Source organism: Melopsittacus undulatus, chromosome Z, assembly GCF_012275295.1.
Source record: "Melopsittacus undulatus isolate bMelUnd1 chromosome Z, bMelUnd1.mat.Z, whole genome shotgun sequence".
NCBI classification, from domain to species: Eukaryota; Metazoa; Chordata; class Aves; order Psittaciformes; family Psittaculidae; genus Melopsittacus; species Melopsittacus undulatus.
In genome coordinates, this window is record NC_047557.1 from 20,001,728 (window position 1) to 20,023,621 (window position 21,894).

At 41.6% G+C, this 21,894-nt stretch overlaps 1 protein-coding gene across 1 annotated transcript; it reads right to left on the minus strand.

Annotated features, from left to right (window-relative positions):
• Positions 1–5,306: 5,306 nt before the first annotated feature.
• On the minus strand, positions 5,307–13,746 carry PLK2 (polo like kinase 2). Its single transcript, XM_034072782.1, has 14 exons — positions 13,452–13,746; positions 12,853–12,960; positions 12,549–12,665; positions 12,219–12,348; positions 11,856–11,943; positions 11,357–11,452; positions 10,941–11,139; positions 10,700–10,847; positions 10,200–10,297; positions 9,423–9,546; positions 8,920–9,160; positions 8,691–8,820; positions 8,492–8,602; positions 5,307–8,377 (listed from the first exon to the last, which is right to left on the minus strand). The coding sequence occupies exons 1-14, from the start codon at positions 13,668–13,670 to the stop codon at positions 8,186–8,188; spliced, it is 2,001 nt and encodes a 666-aa protein (XP_033928673.1). The 5' UTR covers positions 13,671–13,746; the 3' UTR covers positions 5,307–8,185.
• Positions 13,747–21,894: the final 8,148 nt, after the last annotated feature.

Below are 21,894 nucleotides of genomic sequence, written 5' to 3' on the forward strand. Positions count from 1 at the left end.
AAAAATATGAAAATGCTCTTTCTGATGGCTATCAAAGAGAGAATTAATTTAATGAAATGTCTAAAGGTCTTTTAAATGGCAGAAAATACACTGATGGCATTTTCCTCCATCTTCTAGTTTGCAGAATCCAAATAGGTTAAAACCCAGCATTTATAAACCTCTGCTAGTGAACATAATTACAATTACAATGTCCTATACTCTACCTTAGGAAATGGTAGAACAAAGGTTTTTTCTACAACATAAACCAATCCCACGATTAAAGGATCACGGTTTGTTTTTCTCAGACCATGGTTTCAGTAAATCCACAGCATAATTCCAATGCTTATGGAAAGAAATGGGGTTAATTAGAAAATGCCATGTCTGTCTACAGGACCTTTTCATGGGTTTGACTGCATTTTTCTTTTCCTCCCACAAAAGCAAGGAAACTGCTATTCTCAAATTCCTCATCCTCCAAGTTTCTACTCTGAGACCTCAGGACCAGATTAAAAGAAAAGTTGAGGAAGAAAGGAGCAATTGATACTGTTAAGAGTTTTGAACATTTGAGAAACGCTGGAGAAGGATTTCAAACTGATAAATTCTTTCTGAGCTCTGTCTTACTTTTGCAAAATGGACGTACAAATCCCCCTTGTCTGTCAAGCTTGTTGTACATAGCAGTGTGTTAGTATCCAGGAAGAATTTGTGAAGTGGCAAGACATGTAGAAGAGCTCTTAATTACTAAACAGATTCCCAAAGGGACCTTCAGCACTCCAGGTATGAGTTGGGTGGATATAACACTCAAGAAGGGGAACCACGCTGTGAGTCACAGAGACGATGATGCTACAGACTTTCATTTTGGGCAAGGCCCCTGTTTCATGTTGTTGAGCTGTTACTCTTTCCAGGTAACTGTATTTCCAGTGTCCACACACCTCCCTGAAATCTGTTTATCCCACAAACTGCCTTTCTGTTTGTCTGTTCCAAATATTTCAGATTATCTGAACTCTGTATTTCAAATTTGTGATATCTAGATACATGGGAAATATTAAGTCTCCAGCTGTGTGGTATATATGCTGTTGCTGTTACTTAGCTAGTGTGTTTGGTTTTCACCCTACTTCTCCAGTTACGCTTGTAAAACAGGAGACAAGCAGCTTAGTCTTTTCTTCTTCATTTTACTTTTCTCATTAAAGGATGGACGGTTACAATTACTTTTTGTCGTACTTCTACACCTGAAACAATCTGAAATGGGAAACCTGAGGCAAAAGAAACAACCTATTATAAAGACATTAAATTATATATAAATTAGAAAATTGAAATTATTTACTTTCCCATTTATGCAGATGATGAGCAATCAAATGAAAGCAGCAACAACCAGAAAGACAGAAAATAAGCCATGGTAAAGTACTTGAAGACAGAAAGCTCTTTCCATTGAAAGTAGCAATATGGAACAGGTACATCATACAAGTCACAAATCGCTGCTAAAAGCTTAGCCTCAGAAAATCAGTGGTTGGCTCTAAAAAAGGCCACTCCTATTTCATGCACCTCAGGCAAAAACTACCATACCCCTGGTCCCCCACCCCACATAGTCTATGACCAGTCAGAAGTTCAGCTTCATGGTGTTTTAGTTGCCATGCCTGTTGTTTAGTCATTTGCCTTCTTCCCTCTGAAGACTTCTAGCAAGGATACCAATTAGTGCAAATGGCTTGTAATTAGCGGTGATTTTTGTAATGTGGATACCTTCTCAGTATGAACAGGAATGAGCCACCAACTCATTTCACATGAGGCAACCATCAGGAGGTAAAGATTTGCAGTTAATAAAGGCCCATGTGAGAACGAAACCAGTGACTCAGAGAAGTAATGCATTGTCTTGCAATACTGGTCCCCAGTGCTAGCACCTCTAATCTAACTGGATCATTGTTAATCCTTTGTTTTACTGAGAATGTGAAAATCTTCTAAACACTTACTTCACCTTTCATTTCCTCAGAGATGCATATTGTGTGTAATAAGTGTGCTGCCTCCTGACATGGCACCTTCTCTAGTACATGGAGAGGAATTCACTCTCCTCATGCACCTCCTGCTTTTGCCTGTCCTGCTTGACTCCCATCTCCTCCTGACAGCACACTGACTGTGTCTACTGCCTTCACTTTCACACTGCTAATCCTCCACTTGACCCACTTCAACACTGCTCTCTCAGCTCTCCTACAAGCATGTGTGGAAAAGCTAATAATAAGTAACTTCAAGTATCTCCCTTCTGTTCTCAGTTCCATTTAATGTGAAAAGGCTCTATTTTTTCCAGGATTTTGAACTTCTCCACTTGACCAGTTCCCTTCTCTTTTCTTGATTCTCGTTGCTGTCTTTTCTCCTGTCACAACACTTTCTTCCCCCGGTATTTCCCCTCTGGTCCATGGCTGCTTTTATCACCCCCACAGAGTGCTAGCTGTCTGTCATCTCCCATTACAGTACCAACTCTTAACACCTTTCTTTGATACTAACCCCCCTCCTCCAAACATATGAGCTCACACTCACTCCTTCCCTTTCAGTGACTGACAATGGGTCTGTTCCTCTGTGGCTTTTATTCACTATAGTTTACTCCTTCAAAGACCCCTTTCTTCTTCCCCTCCCCAGATGCTGCAATGACCCTCATACATGTGGCAAAGATGGCTGAAAGCTGGCCTCTGGGCCTGCTGCTCACACTGGCCTGCTTCTGGCACACCAAGCACCTCACCTGGCTGCCTCTTTTCTCCCTGCCTCCACTTCCTTCACAATGTGCTTGCTCTGGAGGAGGGTTCAAAACGGGTGCCTCTGCCACCCAGGATCTCCAGGCCTTCCCTCATGCTCTCTTCTTAGGGCTCCCTCCCCTGAGTCATGGCTCTCCAGCACCTTCCCTTCCTCCTGGTGTTATGAGCTCCCTCACTTTTTCCAGAACCCCTCTGTAAACCCACACGCTCCCACATACCCTCTTGTGCCATGACTCACCCTCCCAAGCTGGCCTTCTAATTATTTATAATTAACAATAACAAGAAGGAACCGACATGATGTGGAGATGATCAGATGTGAGGATGAGAAACTCTCTGTAAATGCTTAGAGAGACAGAAACAGCATCATATACTACTGAATAATCCTATAATCACTCTGTGTACATTCCCCTTTCCATAACCCCTGCCTGACACTATCATGCCCTGCGTCTTCTTATGAGGTACCTAACCTCGACTGTAAGGACAGGCCTTCCAATTTCATTGCTATAGGTGCTCAGGACTAACAGAGATCAGGACACCTGAAAATCACAGAATCGTGGGCTAGCTTTTTTCATTCTTTATGTAAAACATCATACACAACTGTTGCAGTCTGTGCTAATATATAATAAAAAGCATTTAAATTACCATGAGCTTGTCTCAGCTGCCTTGGATTCCCTGTACTAAAAAGTCCAGCCTTTCCAGTTCTGTCTACTTACTCTACCTCTCATGCATTTTTTACTGCAGCTTAATGTGATGGCAGGCATGAGAAGCTGGCCTTGAGGATGATAAGCAAATTGCCTTTTTTCCTTAGAAGATTAAACTTGCTTTGATGGCATAAACTTGCTTCCTTTCTTCCACTCCCATTAACTATCCTCCTCTGCTGCAGCTTACTTTATAGTTCACTATACTTCCCCATTCTCCTCCCAGTCAGAATCAGTAGTCTTCATTCACTGGAGCCAGAATCCCATGTGAAAAGCCATGCCACTTTTCCTCTTCCAGAGAATGCTGATCCAAACCCCTAAATCTCCTTAGGACTTTTCAGCATTTTTATTTCTAGTAAATGAGGGAAAAAACCTTCCCACCATAAGTTATAAATTATAGAGATTACTTTTAAGAGAAGAAATTTTCGTGCATGTCGAAATTCTGTGAATTATCAGAGTTTGCCTATTAATTTCATTCTAATGCATGTATCTGTGAAATCAGTGTTTGAAACTTAACTGGGAGTGGGTGAGTAAGCATTTCTGGCCTGCCACAAAATAAGGCAGTACTACATTCTGGCAAAGTCCTGGGGAATTCATTCAGTTCTTTTACTGAGTATCCTTCTTGGTTTTTAATCTCTGATTCAAAAGTGTTCAGTAACTCCTCATATGGGCCAGCTGAGTATCAATAATGCCTCTGTGTAGGGTACTATTGATTTCATCAACTCTTTAATGTTTCCTTCATGGAAATTCAAGGTGTTTCTTCAAATACTAAGTAGGAAAGAGGAGAAAACAGTCAATGAAGACACCTTACTTCTGTTCAGATCACATATACATGATATGGACAATGTAAAATGTAGCTTTTCCCCCATGATTACACAGCAGAAAAAGAAGAGCTACAGGTTCAAACTTAGCTCAAATCTATGTCAGTATAATAGAATCTTTCAAATCAATTTTGTTTCTATACTGAAATAATTTATACAGATAAATCCCAGAGGCTAAATCTTCACATTCTACTATATTAATTGCCAAACACTGATAAACCATGATGTTTCCAATGCTGTATATTTAAATGGAGCTTAACCTCTTAAATTGTGTATATTGGTCTAACATTGTGGCAATTCAATCAAGGATATGTCTGCCACTATTGGCGTTAGGAAGGCATGCAGAATATAAAACTAGACCAAAGACATGCATGATTCTGGTTGATTCCTTAGGTATGCATCTAGTTGGAATTTCATAATTAACTGTTAGAACATACAATTTTTTTTTTTGAGAATTCACATTTACATTTGAAATCCATCTAATCAGTAGATTATGGGCAGCTGAAAGATCATTCTCCAATCTATATTCAGCAGAAATAAAATAGTTTTAAAGTGGCTGAATCTTTTTCTAGTTTCCTGAGTAAGACGGACAATATCAGAAAGTTTGTTCAATGTTGCAATATAACCCTAACTGCCAATATTTTTTTTTGTCATATATGGTACATGAGGTGATTTAATGAAATGGAATGACTACTGAATGCCCTAGAACACATGAGTGACTACTGGCATCACTGGGTAATACATTACATTAACATTGAAGCATGACCTGTTTGAATTGTTTCCTTAACTTGTTTGCTACTGGCAGGTTAGCACACTGGGCTGTTCAAGTACACATGTATATTTGCAAAAAGGTATTTTAAGATTTGATAAAGATGTTTTGAAGAGTACAAGAGTGCTTTTTTTCTTAGCAATGTTATTTCCTGTGTCCACCAGCAAAACCTCAGAAAACTTTGTGCCAACTTTCACCTAATCCTTTAATCTCCACATTTTCATTCACGTACATATGCTCCCAAGCAAAACACCTATGATGTGTTTGCCGTTGTTTTCAACATGAAAGATTAGAATCACTGCCTGACAAGCATAAAATTCAGTCCATATATTTTTCTTGCAAGAGAAGGCAAGACATTTGTTATATAAAGTGGACAAGTACTTTTCTAATATTAATCTTCCTATATGCAGAATTACAAAAGGGGTGTTATGTGATTGGGTAAAGAAGGTCAATTAGAGCACTACAGTGTCTTATTTAAGACAGGATCCACCCTGGGAAAGAATTTCAGAACCTTTGTTCCTGATGCAAGTTCATCTATTACAAATTTTAAAGCAGCTTTCCCTCCTTGGGCTGAGGAAGTAGGGCAAAGTTAACGTGCTTTGAAATAGATATTTCAGATTAACCTGATCTAAACACCTCTCTCATTTTGCAATATGACAATAAAAAGTGAGGTTAGGATACATAGCACTAACCAGAAAGATAGATTTAGAAAGCTCCAAGGATCCTAGTTCCCCACATACGTATTGCATAGAAATAACTGATTCCCTTAACTGTATTTGCATGAGGTGCATTACAATTGTCCACAACCAACTAGCATCCTACAACATTTGGATTTGGAACCTTTACATCCACCGTTAAACATCCTACACTTGAAATCAGTTTATTTTCTTACACTAGACAGAATTTTAGCCATCAAAAGGTAATTCTGGTGCTCAAAGAAACAGCTAAAGGGTCATACTTTCTCTAGCACACAGTCAAAGAACTGTTTTTCCATCTGAAGAGGTACTATAGTTCAAGTAATTTTTGTGTTTCAAACACACATGAACTGCATGTTTACTGGTGTCATTAACAAAAAGGGAGATCTTACTTTGACAGAGAAAAAGGCTTACAGTGGCTGTATGTGTGCAGGACAGTAATGTAAGACATGGCTTCCCAGGAATAAAATCAATCATTACCTCTTGAAGAAAGCAGACAGCTGGGAAGCTGAATTCTGCTCACAATAACAAGTATGTATTTAACTTCATTGAACTGCCTAAAGTTACATTAATGAATCTATCTGAAGAACTCAATTAGGTCTTCCTGTCTAGACTTGAGAAGTAAATAAATATTACCTAATGCATGGTATTAGATACAAGCAAAACAATCACATTTATACATACTTGCTGCAAGAGGAAGCAAGCCAGTGATACCTCCTCTGCTCCCTATTGGGTTGACATCTGTACTTTGTTTAGTCTGCACTTTATATTTCTATTGACTGCTCCTTGCATTTAGATGCCTTGATTGAAACATTGATAGCAACTGAGGTGTGTCTTTCTGAACAGACCTAATTCAGTTATACAAAGATTAATCCAAATGAGCAATTGAACTACTCGCTGCTGCATCAGAACAGTTGCTTGAAGACTTCCATGTTTGTGTGGGTCCAGGTGCCACATAATAGCTGAAAACAAGCCCAGCCTACAAGCACACATTCCTCCCCCTGCCCTGCACTGGGCTGAGTCCTCAATAGTTCCATATGTTTGTAAAGTTTAACTCACAAATGGCATTTCCTTCTGTTTAGGAAAACAATTTCTCTAATAATTGTGTATTTAGTAGCAGTAGGATTTCACTAAGCAACAGGCCATTCCTATGGTGCGTTCAGCTATTTTGAATGACTTTATGGAGGATTTATGGCAATACCATAAATGGTATTTGGTCGTAGCATTAGATGACCACATGTGTTACTATCAATTTGGTAGAATAAGCCCAAATTAATACTAAGTCAGCCTTTAATCTCCTCACCATTTTGATTTTACTTCACTGGGGTTACCATTTAATCAAGGGTAGAAAGACACATACAATAGAACACAACAGAGGGCAGCAATAGGCATGGACAATTCATTCTACCATTGAGGTGCCAGAATACTTCAATCCTCATGTGAATATGAGCAGTGCTTCCATGGTAAGTAAGAGAAGGAAGCTTATACAGCTAATTATTGTAGTTACTGTCCACCAAGTCCCAACCCAAAACAAGGAATTCTATTCAGTCAGTGTAAAACATCAATTTCAGTTCTGGAATTAAAGATCTTGAAAAGATCCATAGTTTTGTTTTTGACCCCTAGGACAACAATGAAGAGTCAAGGCCTACATCATTATGCCATAGGTTCCATCAGCAGTTTGTTTAGGGTTGCTACTATAATTAGCAGCAGCAGATTGGTGCTTGTGACTACAAGTGTGTATAGACACGGACAGACTGCTCCATGTTAGAGACTGTCATTCATATCCTGACCTGCAGCAGACTTTTCAAAAATGGCATAAGGAAGGGAGACCTGCAGATTTTTGGTAATGAAAAGCAAAGCAGGCTAAGCTGTACTGTAAAAATGAGTGGAGCATGATGGTTCAGATTCCATTGTCTTTATTTAAAATGCCAAGGTACTAAAAAAAAAAAAAAAAAAAAAAAAAGTGTGTAATAAATATTTCACTTTAGGCTGTAATAAATAAAAAAAAAAATTAACAAGGAATGCACTTTGCCAGCCACAAGTGTGGGAGTTTTCGAAAAACAAGGGGAAAAAAAGATAGTATGGCCATAGTTCACAGTTAAGCAGCCAGAAGCTGCTTATTACAGCTATTCCACAATAATGGATATCCCCGTCCCTCCCTTTCCAGATGCATATTCACAGTTTAACTCCACCAGAAATGCTCTCCTACAGAGAAGGCAGTCACACTCTGCTCAGAGTTCAAGTCAAAAATATCTTTAACAAACACGAAGCAAGGAAAACTATGGTCCAAAAAACTCCTTGTCACATCATCTTAGTCCAACAGTAGGTTTAGGCTTCTGTCTAATAGATGTGTGCCCAGCACACTAGGATAGTCAAGTTTTCGTACCACCACACATCCATCATCATGATCATCATACTAGTTGCTCCAATATCCCCACTGTAGATTTCACAGTGAACAAGAAGGTCCATTTGGTTTAACGAGTCAGTCCCTTCAGTTACACCGCTGAAGCAGCATGTTCAGAGCATATTCCATCCTGTGTTTTAGTTCCAGTGAGCATCCAGAAACCAGAAGAGTTGTCAGACGAAACGTTGTAGATATCCTCTCTTCATTGATGTAGGTAAGGAGATACTCCTCACTCTGATTGCAAATGATAATTTTTGTGTGATCATGATAGAAGTTCACCTGTAAAAGAAGAAAGTTTGTTTGCTTATGCTCTCCTCAGTTTATGGCACTTGTCTAGTTTTATTGCAATAAAGTATTCTAAAACATTTTATCCAGTGCTGCTACCAAACTTACTTGAAACGTGCCATCATTGAAGAGCATCATTAATGCTTTATCAGATTTAAGCCACTGTAAGAGATAAAGCCTGGGTCTGCGTACATCAGTTAGGCTCGGCAAATCTCCTCCCTAGGAAAGGTAATGAACATTATGTTAAGCATTTAGATCACATTTAGTGTATTTTTACAGCTCAAGATCCAGAAGGTGCTGAACTTACATCCATGAGGTTCTCTTCCATATAGTGAGAGAAATACTTCAGTACAGTTACTTGGCTAATGAACTGTTCAGGAGCCTCTGCAGCTGAGAAGACAGAGCACTGGCCTAGCTCAGCATAGTAGTGGACTGTCCTGTAAGAGGAGAAATAGAGTAAGGAGTTAGAGATGACAAAAAATCATTTCATGTTTAACTGTCCTTAGATGAATTGTCAGTTTTGTAAGCATTCTTACTTTTTGTCTGGCAGAAGGCTCATATGTGCCCCATTGTTGAAAAGGACACCAACAGTGTGATCTGATAGCTGATACCCGAAGCCATACTTGTTAGAGTAGTCCACCCATTTTGTAACCCACTGGAATGATGTTGTCAGCTGCTCTTTGGGAATGCTGTCTGCTTCTGGCATGTTCTCCAGACAACCTCGCAATACCCTTGCGACTGTATCAGCAACACTTCCCATGGTACTGTCTTCCAGGCCTGAAAGAGAAGGACTATTAGAGTGACAAGAGCATACAGAGAGCAGGCTTTCATTCTAAACCTTCCAGTTATCTAGACTGTAATTTTAAGAATTTTAGCCTTTATGGCTTCCCAGTTTTAATTCTTCCAAAATATTGGCTCTAAAATCTACCACATCAAAATAGGGGGTCAGGAGGAAAGCAGCTGTTTATTTCAAGCCACTAAGTCTGAGACATGAAGTAAAGTAAAGGTAGGATTTAGAATTACATTTTGCTGCACTTACATTCACTGCTACTGCTGCAGCTTCCCAGAGTTCCTCTGACTATCATTCGAATAGAATCTCCAATCTGCTTAGTTTCTGGCAATGCTCCCGGCTTCGCTACTGTTGTGGTAAGAGGCTGGATCTCCTGGAAGAGATGTCAGACATGTAAACATCAAACATAACACAAGCCAAGTCTTATGCACAAGTTTTGCATGCCTCTAGTGTTTCTCAACAAATGATAAATTCCAGGGAAACTGGTATTAATATTTCCAGCAAGCTCAAAGAGCTGCTGTTTGACTGAGTTTCAGGAAGCTGAGCTTAAGGAAACACACCAGGTCTTTCCATCCTTTAGATCTTCAATTTGCATCTTACATGCTAGTAATCAGCTTTCTTCTCTCCTGTCCTGGCAAGAGAACAGCTGTGTGCAGGTCTGAACACCAAATGGTAAGAATTAGATCTCAGCAATTTAGTCTTTATGAAGTCCTAGTTAATCATGAACTGAAGCATTGTATTTCAAATATTGGGAAAGAGCACCTGACAGACAAGTTACCACACAGACAACAATGGAACCTAGGCAGATACTATAATTACTCAAAAGCCAAAATTGATAGTCTCCGTACAAAGGCTACCATTCCTTGGTGAAGCTTTGTTAAGCCCTCTTCAAGAAACTCTGCTAATCATTTAAGCTTGATTATGCTATGTACAGCCCCAGCTCTGATATCCAAGTCAAATATAATTTAATTATAGCTACTCCACCCAGGTGTTATTGGATTTGAATTGAACTACACTTGCGTTTACCTCATCTGTTCTGTGTTTGTGGGGCTGCTGGGTTATCGATGTCTTCTTCAAATCATGTCTGAGCTTGTAGATTTCTTCATCTTCTTTAGCTAGTCTGTCTGTAACACATGAAAAAGAAAACTTTATGCTACATCTGCAAGTGCTGTTCAGCTACAGAAAGCCTAACAAATATGTTGCAGAAAGTACATCATCTCCCTCCAGTAGCTTATTCCAAACCTGCCATACTTTCTGAGAACAGCAGTGCCATTATGCAGACTGGTAAAAGACTACACTTTAAAAGGCATTACAGACTAACAGATGGTCAACATGCAAAAAGAAGCATTTAATTGTGTAAGTTGGTGTAGGTTGCAGGCTACCACCTATACTTATTAATAAAGACATTGAAACTAACCCAGAGAAGCTCTGAGAAATATGAGTGCTCCATTGCTATGGCACAGCTGTACGTTACTATCACAATATTAACGGCATAGAGGTTTCAAGCACAGCTACAATTCACTTACTATGTGTATCGAAGTATTTAGCTTTATCCTTTTTACCACCAAAGAGAGCAGCAGCTGCCTTTTTGAAGAAATTTTTAGCAGGACTTGACAAATGGAAATCAGGAACGGTGTGACAACAGCTGGCAGAAAGTCTATCAGGTGTAAAGCCCTGTAGAAAACATATATGAAAAAATATTTTTTTAGTTGACAGTGCATTTTGGGGGTGAATATTTTTTCAGCGAGAACACTAAACAGCACAAACCTGTAAGAAAAATTCATGTCGAATTATCTCATCTAAGCTGGGCCGATCTTCAGGATTTTTTGACAACATACTAGCTATTAAATGTTTTGCAGGTGCCAAGAGAGATGAAGGCAGGCTGTATCTTGCTTCCCTTATACATCTGTATGTTTCTTTAAGATTTGTGGTCTCAAATGGAGGTCTTCCCAAGAGCATTGTGTACCTATTGAAAAGCAAAGGATACCAATTTTATTTATTTTACATATGCACAATACTTTTCTACAACTACAAAAAAGGCTTTGTTTGTTTCGGGACAATTTCTGCATTTGGGCTACACACACAGGTGCTGCAAACTGATGCAGTACTGCATCCCCTTTATACTCTGAGAAGCCTAGTCTCGTGACAGAAATATTTAATTTCAAAAGCAGAGAAGTACTTACATTACACAGCCTAAGGCCCAGATGTCAGATTCACAGCCATGCCCTTGTTTGTTGAGGACTTCTGGAGAGAGGTAATTTGGTGTGCCACATATTGTTCTGCAAATCAAAGAGGCCATAGAGCTGGTTAGTATTTCAGATAGAAAGAGAGAAGTTACTTTTCATAGAGCAGTTTTTCCTCTCAAGTTCAGACAAGAACTTGGAGACTCCTAAAAAGAGCTGTATGAACGGTAATAGTGTAGAGGTGTTTCATGGTGTTTTCGTGATACAGGAACAGCAGACTCATGTCTGCATTATTCGTCAGTCAGGTAAACTGCCTCTGGCATTTACTATTATTCAAATGCTCAGAGGAAAGCAGAAATCAAAGCACAGCAGCCTGTTTTCTAGAATGGGAAATCTTGATTCCAGAAGCAAATAAATTTTGCTATAGAATGGGATTTCTCATTTTTAAATGAATTTAGCTCCATTTACTACTAGACTTTATACTTTCTGATGCTCCTACCTCCTCCTGTGCTCAAGTGGTTCCAGCCTAGCTGCCAAGCCAAAGTCACCCAGTTTCAGTTCCATGTTCTCATTAATGAAGAAGTTGCCTAGCAGATGGAGAAATTCCAGTTAGTTCTTTTCTTGAAAGGTAGGAATGCATTTGCCACATGTGCTGAGTCATACTTTGTTCAAAGCCATAAGCTAGCCAAGATTTTTTTAAGTATGAATGCTTAGTGTCACCCTTTAAGTACTCCAGGTTTCCACTGTAAAGACAGACTGAGCTGATTCTATTAATTAAGCTATCACCATACAAGTGTAAAGTGGTACAATGTCAACAGGGCTACAGGAGTGTATTTTGAAGTAGTCAAGGTGCAGAACTTACCTAGTTTAAGATCCCTGTGCAAGATTTCCTGTTCATGAAGATACTTTAACCCTGACACAATTTGCCTGAGGTAGTATCGTACTTCTGGTTCTGTCAACACCTTCCTGGCTTTTAAGATGTGAGCCATTGACTGCAGAGGAAAAACAAAGGCAGAAGCGTCATTGAACATTCACACACAAGATTTACCTTAAGCAAGGATAAATCAATACATGGAGAAATGAGAGCTAAAGAAGGCACAAAAAACCAAAAATACCTTTTACACATCACACATTTAAATTAGTTGTAGATTCCAGGTAAGTAAATACTGGATTTCTCCCAGTTGATGCTCACCCTTCTACTGCAGTACTCCAGAAGAATGTAAATATTCTCTCGGTCTTCAAAGTAGTGGTAAAACTGCACAACATGTCTATGATTAAGCATTCTGTGCAGCTCAATCTCTTTATCAATCTGAAAAGACAAGAGGGAGGGAGAAAGTGTTGTTAGCCTAGTGTCTACAAGGCTGAGCAGACAATTGTATCAGAACCATTTCAGGAAAAGGGCTGGGCAATCCAGCACACAAAAAGAGTTGGGGGAGGTAAGAAAAAAAGAAGAAAAAAGAAAAAGGAAAAAAAAATAACCATTCATGCAGACACACCTTTTCCCTTTGATGAGGTTTTGCTACTCTGCTATGAGGAATGATTTTTGCAGCATAAACTTTATTTGTTGTCAAATCTGTCATCTCATAGCACTTGGCGAATCCACCCTAGAGAGACACAACAGAAAAAGGCAATTATAGCAGGTATGAAAGAAGTCTCACACTTAGTCATTCACCAGCTCACGTATTAGTCAAGGAGCACAACTTCCTTTGCACTAGACAATTCGGTGAAAGACTGAAGGTCTCAGGTTCATCGCCCATCTGAAGGTTCGCGATGCGCTCCTTGTCACACTCCACACACACACACATACACCCCCGCCAGCCCCGCATGCAACATTAAACCCATTTCTCTGGCCTCGCCCGAACTGAAAGGCAGAATTCCGCTTGTATTGAGGGCGGAGATGAGCCGGACCCGCTGCGGCCGGACGGGGCAGCGCGGGGCAAACTCATCGGTAGCCAAGCTGGGGCCGGCAGCGCGGCGCACCCCGCCACAGAGGAACGCAGCCCCGCCGCACCGCGCTCCGGCGGGGAGGGCGGCCACGACAGGGCACACCGAGGCCGCCGCCCGGGAGAAGGGCACGGTCCGCCGCGGCCATTACCTTTCCGAGCACCTTGCCGCGGCAATAGCGCTTCCCCGTCGTGGGGTCGGTTATAATCCGGGAGACCTCCGCGGCGGGGTGGCCGTGCTGGTGCGGCTGCTCCTCCGCTTTCTTTCTTCGCGACTCGCCACCGGCCGCTCTGCCCACTGGCGCCTCGCAGCACTTGGCGCCGCCGCTGCCGCCGCCCGGCGGGTAAGCTATAGTCCTCAGCAGCTCCATTCCCGCACCTCGCCGGCTCTGCCCGTCCTGCCCCACTTACTCTGCCCTACGCTAGCTCTGCACCTCACCCCCGACGCTCTCCCGACGCCGAGCAGTGCCCTGACTCGTCCCTTATATCGTGGACGGCGGCTCCGCCCTGTCGCTGAGGGACGGCCCCTGCCGGAGTCCTGCTCCGCCCGCACTGGCCCAGCCCCGGGGTGTCCCGAGGTAGCTGGGGCAGCCTGGGCTGCCCTGCTGTGCTGCCCTCCTGTGCCTTGCAGTGCTCGGTCGTGCCCCTCCGTGCGGTGGCGGCGGGGGCGCAGGAGCTCTGCAGGGTGGGCCTGAATCAAGCCCGAGCGCTGGGGCAGGTGGCCGGGAGCCTTTGGGTCGCGCCGCAGCTGCTGTGAACGCTGTGCCTCTCACTGAGCGGCGGCGGAGCAAGGCGAGGGCAGCCTCGGCACAAGGTGTGCTTTCCTGACTCTGCTATTGCTGCGTGTGGAGCAACGGCAGTTCTGGCAGATGATCAGCGCTGTGGCCCGTAAGACAAGTGTCTATTACTGCACATGAGGATGGGAAGGAGCTTTCCCACCTATGCCTAAGCAACTCCACCACCTCAGAGAGCCAGGGCCTGTTTTTATGTCAGCATGAAGCTGAGGCTCATACACTAACTCAGTACAGGTAATTGGGATGCATGATAGTGACAAGAAGCTACTTTGACCCTCCTTCTGCATGGAGAAGCTATGCCTAGTGATGCCCTCCGTAGCTGTCTGACAATAGCCAGTTCCAAAATTTTCTTCTCACAAGCAGAAGGAGCCCAAACGCACATAAATTAATTTTGAAGACCCCTGAAGGCAACTGTAGTCCAGGACCTCTGATCTAGATGTTTGCATACAGATGGTTGAAGCGTGAAGTGTGTGTATGGGAGAAAGTTTTGAAACGTGAAATAGTTTTGCATTTCTCCCTTTCTGAAGATACAAAAATGCTGAAGTTCATTATTTCCTTGATTTGTTGGACATTTCTGAATATTATTTGCTTGCTGGCACACACAAAGAATATTTCATTGCTGGTAAAAATCAAAGTCTAGTTGATTTAATACAAAGACTCTTAGCATATGTACCTGTATACATCATTTCAGTGTCACTCTCTGAACATCACTTATTTCAGGTCTTGAAATAACAGCAAAATATACGTATTTTCCAATGTCAACATGAGGGTGAATGCTTTACCAGAAGACCCTCCAAAGAGAGAAAGTGCAGAACAACATTTATTGACATAGGTATTGCATTATGAAGGTAACAGTGCTCAAGTGTCTAATTTATTGGATTATGTACACTCCTACCCATCCACAGTATTTTACTGGGCATGTGATCCTGCTTTCAGGTGTCTTACTTCCTGCCTTTCTCTGCAAAGTCTAGTCAAGTCATGTTAGTATTCCTAGTGTTTAACCATAGAGCTAGAGGTTAAAGCAGAAGGAAAAATTGGGATACACAGACAGTACTCAGTCCTGTGCCACACACCCCTTGGACATACGAGCATTGGTTTCCCAGGTGAATATCATTTCCCTCACGCAATTTTACTTTCCCAAAATTAGTATGCGATATTATGAAATAGGTTACTTAACGTCAACATGATTTCTTGATGCTTTGTTTTCTGTCGGTAAATTGCTTTGGTCTGCTGTGCTGAAAGACGTGTGAAGAAAGGGAAAAGTATGTTGGATAGACGTACACGTTTTCCCTCCACTGGAAAGAAGTGGTATTGCACATGGGAAAAACCAAATTTAAGAGCAGGCTTTTCCTGGTAAAGGATTAGGGGAGGTTGTTAAGATTGCCCTCAGGAGGACACGAGCACGTGGTTAAAGCTGAATATGCAAAGTGTTCTGCTAGGCAAGACTATGACTCTTTATTCTCTTTATTCTTTGCTGAAGCAAAGTCTTGAAGCTGGGTTCCCTCCCAGTTACAAGACACGGAGAGGCTGCTGAGCTGCCCCATGCAGTTGAATTATACTAAGGCTGCTTCTCCCACTTTGGCACAGGGAGTATTTGCCTAATACTTGCTGCATGCTGTCTATTTTAGCATACTATTAAAAGGAAAACCTGTTGCAAATATAAGAATTTTTGACAGCACTCTTAACCCCAATAATAAATCATGTTTCTGCCTTTTCTGCCTCTGAAGTTGCTCCTTCATCTTTTCTCCAGTCTTTCCACCATCTTGCAAGTTCTGCTTTTCCTTCCAAGTCTAAATATGCACAGCTCATCAGGTAACTTTAGCTCTAGGTATCAAACTCAATATTTAAGTGCTACAAAGGCCTCTAAACGCTTATCTGCTGGCAGATAAATTTCTTACACTGCTTACATTTCTTAGCTTCTGTGGAGAGCTACTGGATATTTTGCAATTAATATACTTCACTTTCTCCTTCTAAACCTATTCTCTTAGATAAAATAACATTAATGCAAAGCCTTGAAACTGACCCTTTCGTATCTTGTGAAAGGAAAGCCATCCTAGCCAGTGCACTGTAATCTTCCAATTTTTCTTCCAGTTTACATCTGCAGAGTGCTCAGGTGTACCTGCATCCTGGACGAGAAGCTGATTTGCAAGCTGTCTAAGATAGCAGCATCCCTGTAGCCAGATCAGTATGCAGCACTGCAGCTACCCTGCCAAGAAACAGGGCAAATGTAGGCTGAACTCAGGCTTCAGACATACTTTCTGTCCCTGGCCACAGGAAAAACAAACAAACAAACAAACAAACTAACTAACTAACTAATTCCCTATCCCTACAGCTTCATTTTGACACAAGTGCACAGCTTTTTCATAAAAGCCCGGTTATTGGGGGTGTGGGAAGCCTGGGCATGCATAAATCCCTGGGTCAGATGAGGAATGGGAATTTGACACTCATAAGTGGCCTAATTACAGGCTTGTGGAAAGAAGGTCTTGGCACGAACCACTCATTCTTATCCTAGCATTGGGGGAAAAAGGTGTTTCAAGACTTTAATTTCCAGAAATAAATTCATTAAATCCCAGATGTCCGGCTCCCTGCGCATTAGAGAGCCTTGAATTTGCCAGGGCAACCAAGACCTTCTGTGAAATCAACACCGTATATCTGGCCTCCAGACTGTCTCACAGCTGATCTTCCTTCCTGCTGACACTAATATATATGCATTTCCATCACCAGTGTTCCAGCCTGAGCCAGTTCACAGTGCTCCTGTAGTCACATACACCTACAGCCCTCCAGCCCTTACTGCGCTCAGGCGGCAGCACATGCTGGCTTTTCAGGCAGAACTGGCCTTTTACCCGGCTGGTCCCTTCACTTGCTCTCTGCTACCGAAACGTCTGCTCTCGGGCTTCTCGTTAGCTACCGGCAGCACGCTGTGTTTTTTCAGTTAGCCTGTCATGGAGTGCCCTCAGCTGCTGAAGTGGAGTTATGACAGTTTGTACGAAAAAGGAAGGGTGTTCTACAAAAAGATGGGACAAACTTACGAGCCCCACTAATAGCATCATTACTGGAATATGTACCAACATATGTGGGTGATAAAAATTACACAGCTTATTTCTAGAGCATCACCCTACAGAAACTTTTATTAGGATTACACAATTCACAATCCTTTGGGACTTGTCAGAGGAGAATAATTATGTCTGGAGTAACTAGTGCTAATTTTTCTGTATTTTAGTGATTGACTACGTCTTATTTCTCCTTTTGACTCCTTCCCTAGCTCATCCCCCTCATTTCATTCTTCTAGTTTATCCCTTCAAACCCCACCAGCTCTGTACCATCATTTTCCCACCATCCCACGTGGATCTGTACATGCTCTACTTTTTTGTTCCATGCTTTCTCTGTTCACCAGGGCAATTGCTGTCCCTGGCCACAGGGGAAGCATGTTCTGCTTCCAATAACGTATTCATTGCGTAATCTGTGGGGTATCTGGCATAGGCTGCCTCACCAAATAAAGTTCAAGACACATGAAAATGGAACTAGATGCAGAACTAAACATTGCTCTGATGATCCTGTGCAGTTTCAGTGTGCCACTTCCCCTGTAGGATTTTGTCACAAATCACCCTCACGTACAGGTATGATACAATTTGTCCTCCCTAACTGTCATGGGTTGAGCAGTGGCAGTCATTTTTTCTCCTTCTTGTAGCTGGTGCAGTGCTGTGTTTTGACTTCTAGGCTGGGAACAGTTGCTTGATAGCGAGCATGTTTTGGGGGTGTTTTTGTTCAAGGCCTTTTCTGAGCACGTGCTCTGCTGGGGAGGAGGGGAGGCCGGGAGGAAGGAGAGACAGGACACCTGACCCAGGCTAGCCAATGAGGTATTCCATACCATAGCACGTCATGCCCAGGATGCAACTGGGAGAGAGCTGAAGGGGTGGAGCTCTGGAGTAAAATGGAGGAGGGAGCATGTGGTGCTCGGCCGGTCAGGGTGGAGTGAGTTATGGGTCGGTGGCTGGTGAGGTGTTGTATTCTCTTCACTTGTTGTTTGCTGTATCATTATCATTTGTAGTAGTAGTGGCAGTAGTGATTTATGTTATACCTTAGCTATTAAACCATTTTTATCTCAATCCGTGGGGGCTACATTCTTTGGATTCTCCTTCCTAACTCTCTGGGACTTGGGGGAGCAAAGGTGGGGAGTGAGTGTTGGTTTAAACCACGACACTAACTCACTGCACAGCTAGCACAAAGCACTTGTGTCTGTTGTAAGTTGTGTGTCTTCACTTCCCTTGTTTGAAGCTTGGCAAAGTTTACAAAAACTTCAAATCTTCCACAGTTTTATTTGAAGTGATCTACTAATTAAAAAGTAGGTAAACTACCAAAAGCTTAAGGCAATCATATGTTTTCACAGAAAAATCTCAAGAAAAGAGGGTGCTTAGCCTCGTGGTCATGTAGACTGTGCTAGTATTTTTGTTTCTTCTGCTGGTGCCACTAATCTTTTCCCACCTTGTTGGTTCAGTGTGGGTTCACTGGGGGCAGCAGGAAGGTAGGACAGCAGTTGAACTGGTTATAGGATCCTGAATTAGGTTCCGAAGGACACAAAACTCTATTTTCTGGAGTTTAATGAGTACCTACATGGTCAGAATGGATGGATGGCTCTGAAAGGTCTTCCATCAGTGCAAAGATTGAGTATAGGAAATGATATAGCTTCAATCAAGTGTTAGTATCAAATGAAGTCAGTGTCAAAGGGACTCAGATTCCTCTTATCCCTCTCTACTCCCACACTCATTTGCTGTGCTGCTTTGGTTCAGTAATGTCTCACAGCTTGATTTCAGGCACTAGCCCCTGCACTGAAGAAGTGCAGTAACACCTTCATACAGCACCTACTTGTAAGAATAAAGTCAGACCACAGGTTTGCACACTGTGGTATTTTTCTCATTTTGTTTTTTTCGCAGCTTGACTTGTTTTTCTTGTACGTCCCAGACCAAAACAAAGATTATACTGACCTCAAAGTTAACAGTACTGCAAAAGTGAAGGCCCTAAAGCCTTTGCCTTTACTTCTAAAGTTTGATCAAAATTGTTATTTTAAACTTTGCAAGGTTAATAGTTAATGATGTGTTTGCACAGACAATACTGTCAGGTACATATTTCCCTCAATAAGATTCTCTGCAGCCTCTATTTGACCCCTTGCAAATGTACTGGAGAGAGCCAAGAGTGCCAACTCTATTACCCATCCATAAGAAACAGTTTAACCTAATGACAAACACATGCAAATACTCATGCAGTGTCCTGTAGGAATCACACACGCCCTTAACTCTGCATTTCGGTGTGAACAGCTCCTAAGTGCTCACTTAGTCAGTGTCTGCCCACAAGATATTTAGTGAGACAACCTGGCAACCTGCCTATCCTTTGTGCCAGCAGCAGCTTTCTCCAGATGCTGCTACTGCTTCTGCTGAAGCACCAGTGATTTTCAGTATGCTGCTAGAACTTGGTGGGACCAGGATTTAAGATATCACATGCCAGTGAAATAACAGTTATGCCCGGAATTGACCTGCCTCCCATATAAAAGATCACTTGGCCCATTATGCAACTGCATCAATCATGCGGAAGGAACAAAGACCTGTGACAGTAAAGCATCATGCTCAGTGTTAGACACACTTGGCTTCAAACCTGAGGAACAATCAGAGTAGTGTTTTGTGCCTTAAAAGAATTATCTAGATTCTTTTTCCTTTTTTGTTTGGGTTTTTGTTTGGTTGGTTTTTTTTTCTGTAGCCCTTTGCAATGCCCAAATGCCTTAAACATAAAACCTCCTTGTTAAAGGAAATTATGCCAAAGGGTAGCCAGAATCCTCTAAACAGAACAAAGAGTTCACTGCTTCAGTCAGTTGGTTTCCTTTCCTGCTCCCCTTTTCCAGTTTCAGTCTTCAGCTACTGCAAGACACAGGACAGGAGAGAGTTTCCTTCTGATTAGGCTTCCCGTTTATTTCCTTTCTATGGGTAGGAAAACAGTTTCCTGAATCCATAGAGTAGAAGTTAGTGTTACTGATTCTCAGATAACACAAACGACACAGGAACAAACTTCTGAAATTTATGGGATAAGAGTACATGTCAGAGGTTATCTGTTTCCATGGTGTTTCTTTCAGTCAAGAAAAAACGTACCTGTTTTTCATGCACAAACTAGGCATGTATAGGCTGCATCTGACTATATATTATAAACATGAAGCACAAAAGAGAAGAACAAGTATTTAGGAGATTGAAAGCATTTGCTGCCTCATTTTCTGCAATTAACTAAGCTTGTAGAACAAAATGAGTTAATGTTTTGGCAGGCAGGAGTGCAAGCCATTATTCCTATTCCTCAACAGTTGTATATAATATTCAGACTCAACAAGAGAGTGATGCATGTCTTATGCATGCCTAGATACAGAGGAACTCAGTGAAGTTACAGTTGTAGGTAGAAGAGTTGATAATTTACAGAAAACTAAATTACGGGGTAATTAGATGCAAGCCAGCACTTCCTTTTAGCACTGCAGGTACTACAGAGGCTCTTTGCTACCAAAGCATGGCATGCCAGAAGCAATCTTGAACAGAGTAGAAGGCACAACATGACACACTTGACACATTTAGAGGTTCTGTAGAGAGCTGAGAACCATGCATTTCAATAAGCTGGTTTTTGCCTTGCATACATTATAATTTTTCTAAATGTACTTCAACTTCATTTTGCTTTATACATAGATCACTACAGCTTTTCCAGGTAAGGGTACTTTCTATATTTATGTAAATACTCAAAAGCAACTGGCACTACCTTTCATTTACTGGAGACACTTGTCCTGACTGTTAATCTCAATAATTGAAACATGTGTTTAGTAAAGTCAGTGTATCAAAAAAGACTCATATGCAAAATGTGGCTTCGAATGAAAGTTAAAATATCTAGAAAATAAAGACATATATCTGCTCTGCTGGCCTCTTTAGGAACCAAAATGAGGGCAGGTAGTGCTTAAGACAGGATTGATAAAAGAAAACATGAAAAAAGCTTGCCCTAAATAGCTAGGTCTGAAAGTGAAAATCCACCACTAGCTTTTCTTTTCCAGCAGCTCCCTTTGATCTTTCTGTTCCACCTCCTTTTCTGATTGAAGCTATTATTAGCATTTGTCACCCAGGGAAGGTAGGTATGCTGGTGCAGTACTTTTCTCTTCCTGACCTTAGCTGCATGGTCAACCAATGGCCAAAGACCTCGGGCGGCTATTGGACATCTGCTTTTTTAACTAGGGAAACCAGTACCTTGAATAAGGCTCCTCATCAGTACAAAGGAAAAAGAACAGGGGAAGGTATTTGTCAAGTGCAAACAAACCTAGAACTAAGACTGAAAACTTGCTGGCAAAATTACTAAATCCACTAGCTAGAAGGGTAAATGTTGCCCTCTGAACAAGGACAATTTGTCTGGATACAGCTACTGACCACACAGTCACAGGCTGCGCAATAAAATATATGCATACCTCCTAGAACCATAGCAGACACTTTCCTTCAGACCTGCATTAAGAGAAGAAATTCAGGAGTACCAAAAAGGAAAATGATAAATCAGTTTCACAGCTAAAAACTGACCCAGGCATTTTGTCCAGCACAGGGGACATTTTGGGAAGCTTTAGTTCTATCTAATCTCTATTTCAAGTCTACATTTTGAGCACTTCTGGGTTGCGCATTTTTTAAAGTTGGTCTTCAATTTGCTGCATTACTTGACATGGGGCCGTTGTTTTTAAGTCTTGAGAGCAGTTACTGTTGGCTCATACCAACCACAGGGAATTCATTATGTAACAGGTACATCACACTTT

Coding starts and splice junctions, on each gene's coding strand:
- PLK2 (XM_034072782.1), bottom strand. CDS start 13,670: ATGGAGCTGCTGAGGACTATAGCTTACCCGCCGGGCGGCGGCAGCGGC. Junction 11,944..12,218: donor GCACAGGGATCTTAAACTAG/GTAAGTTCTGCA, acceptor TCCATCTGCTAG/GCAACTTCTTCATTAATGAG. Junction 10,298..10,699: donor TAAATACTTCGATACACATA/GTAAGTGAATTG, acceptor CATGTGTTACAG/ACAGACTAGCTAAAGAAGAT.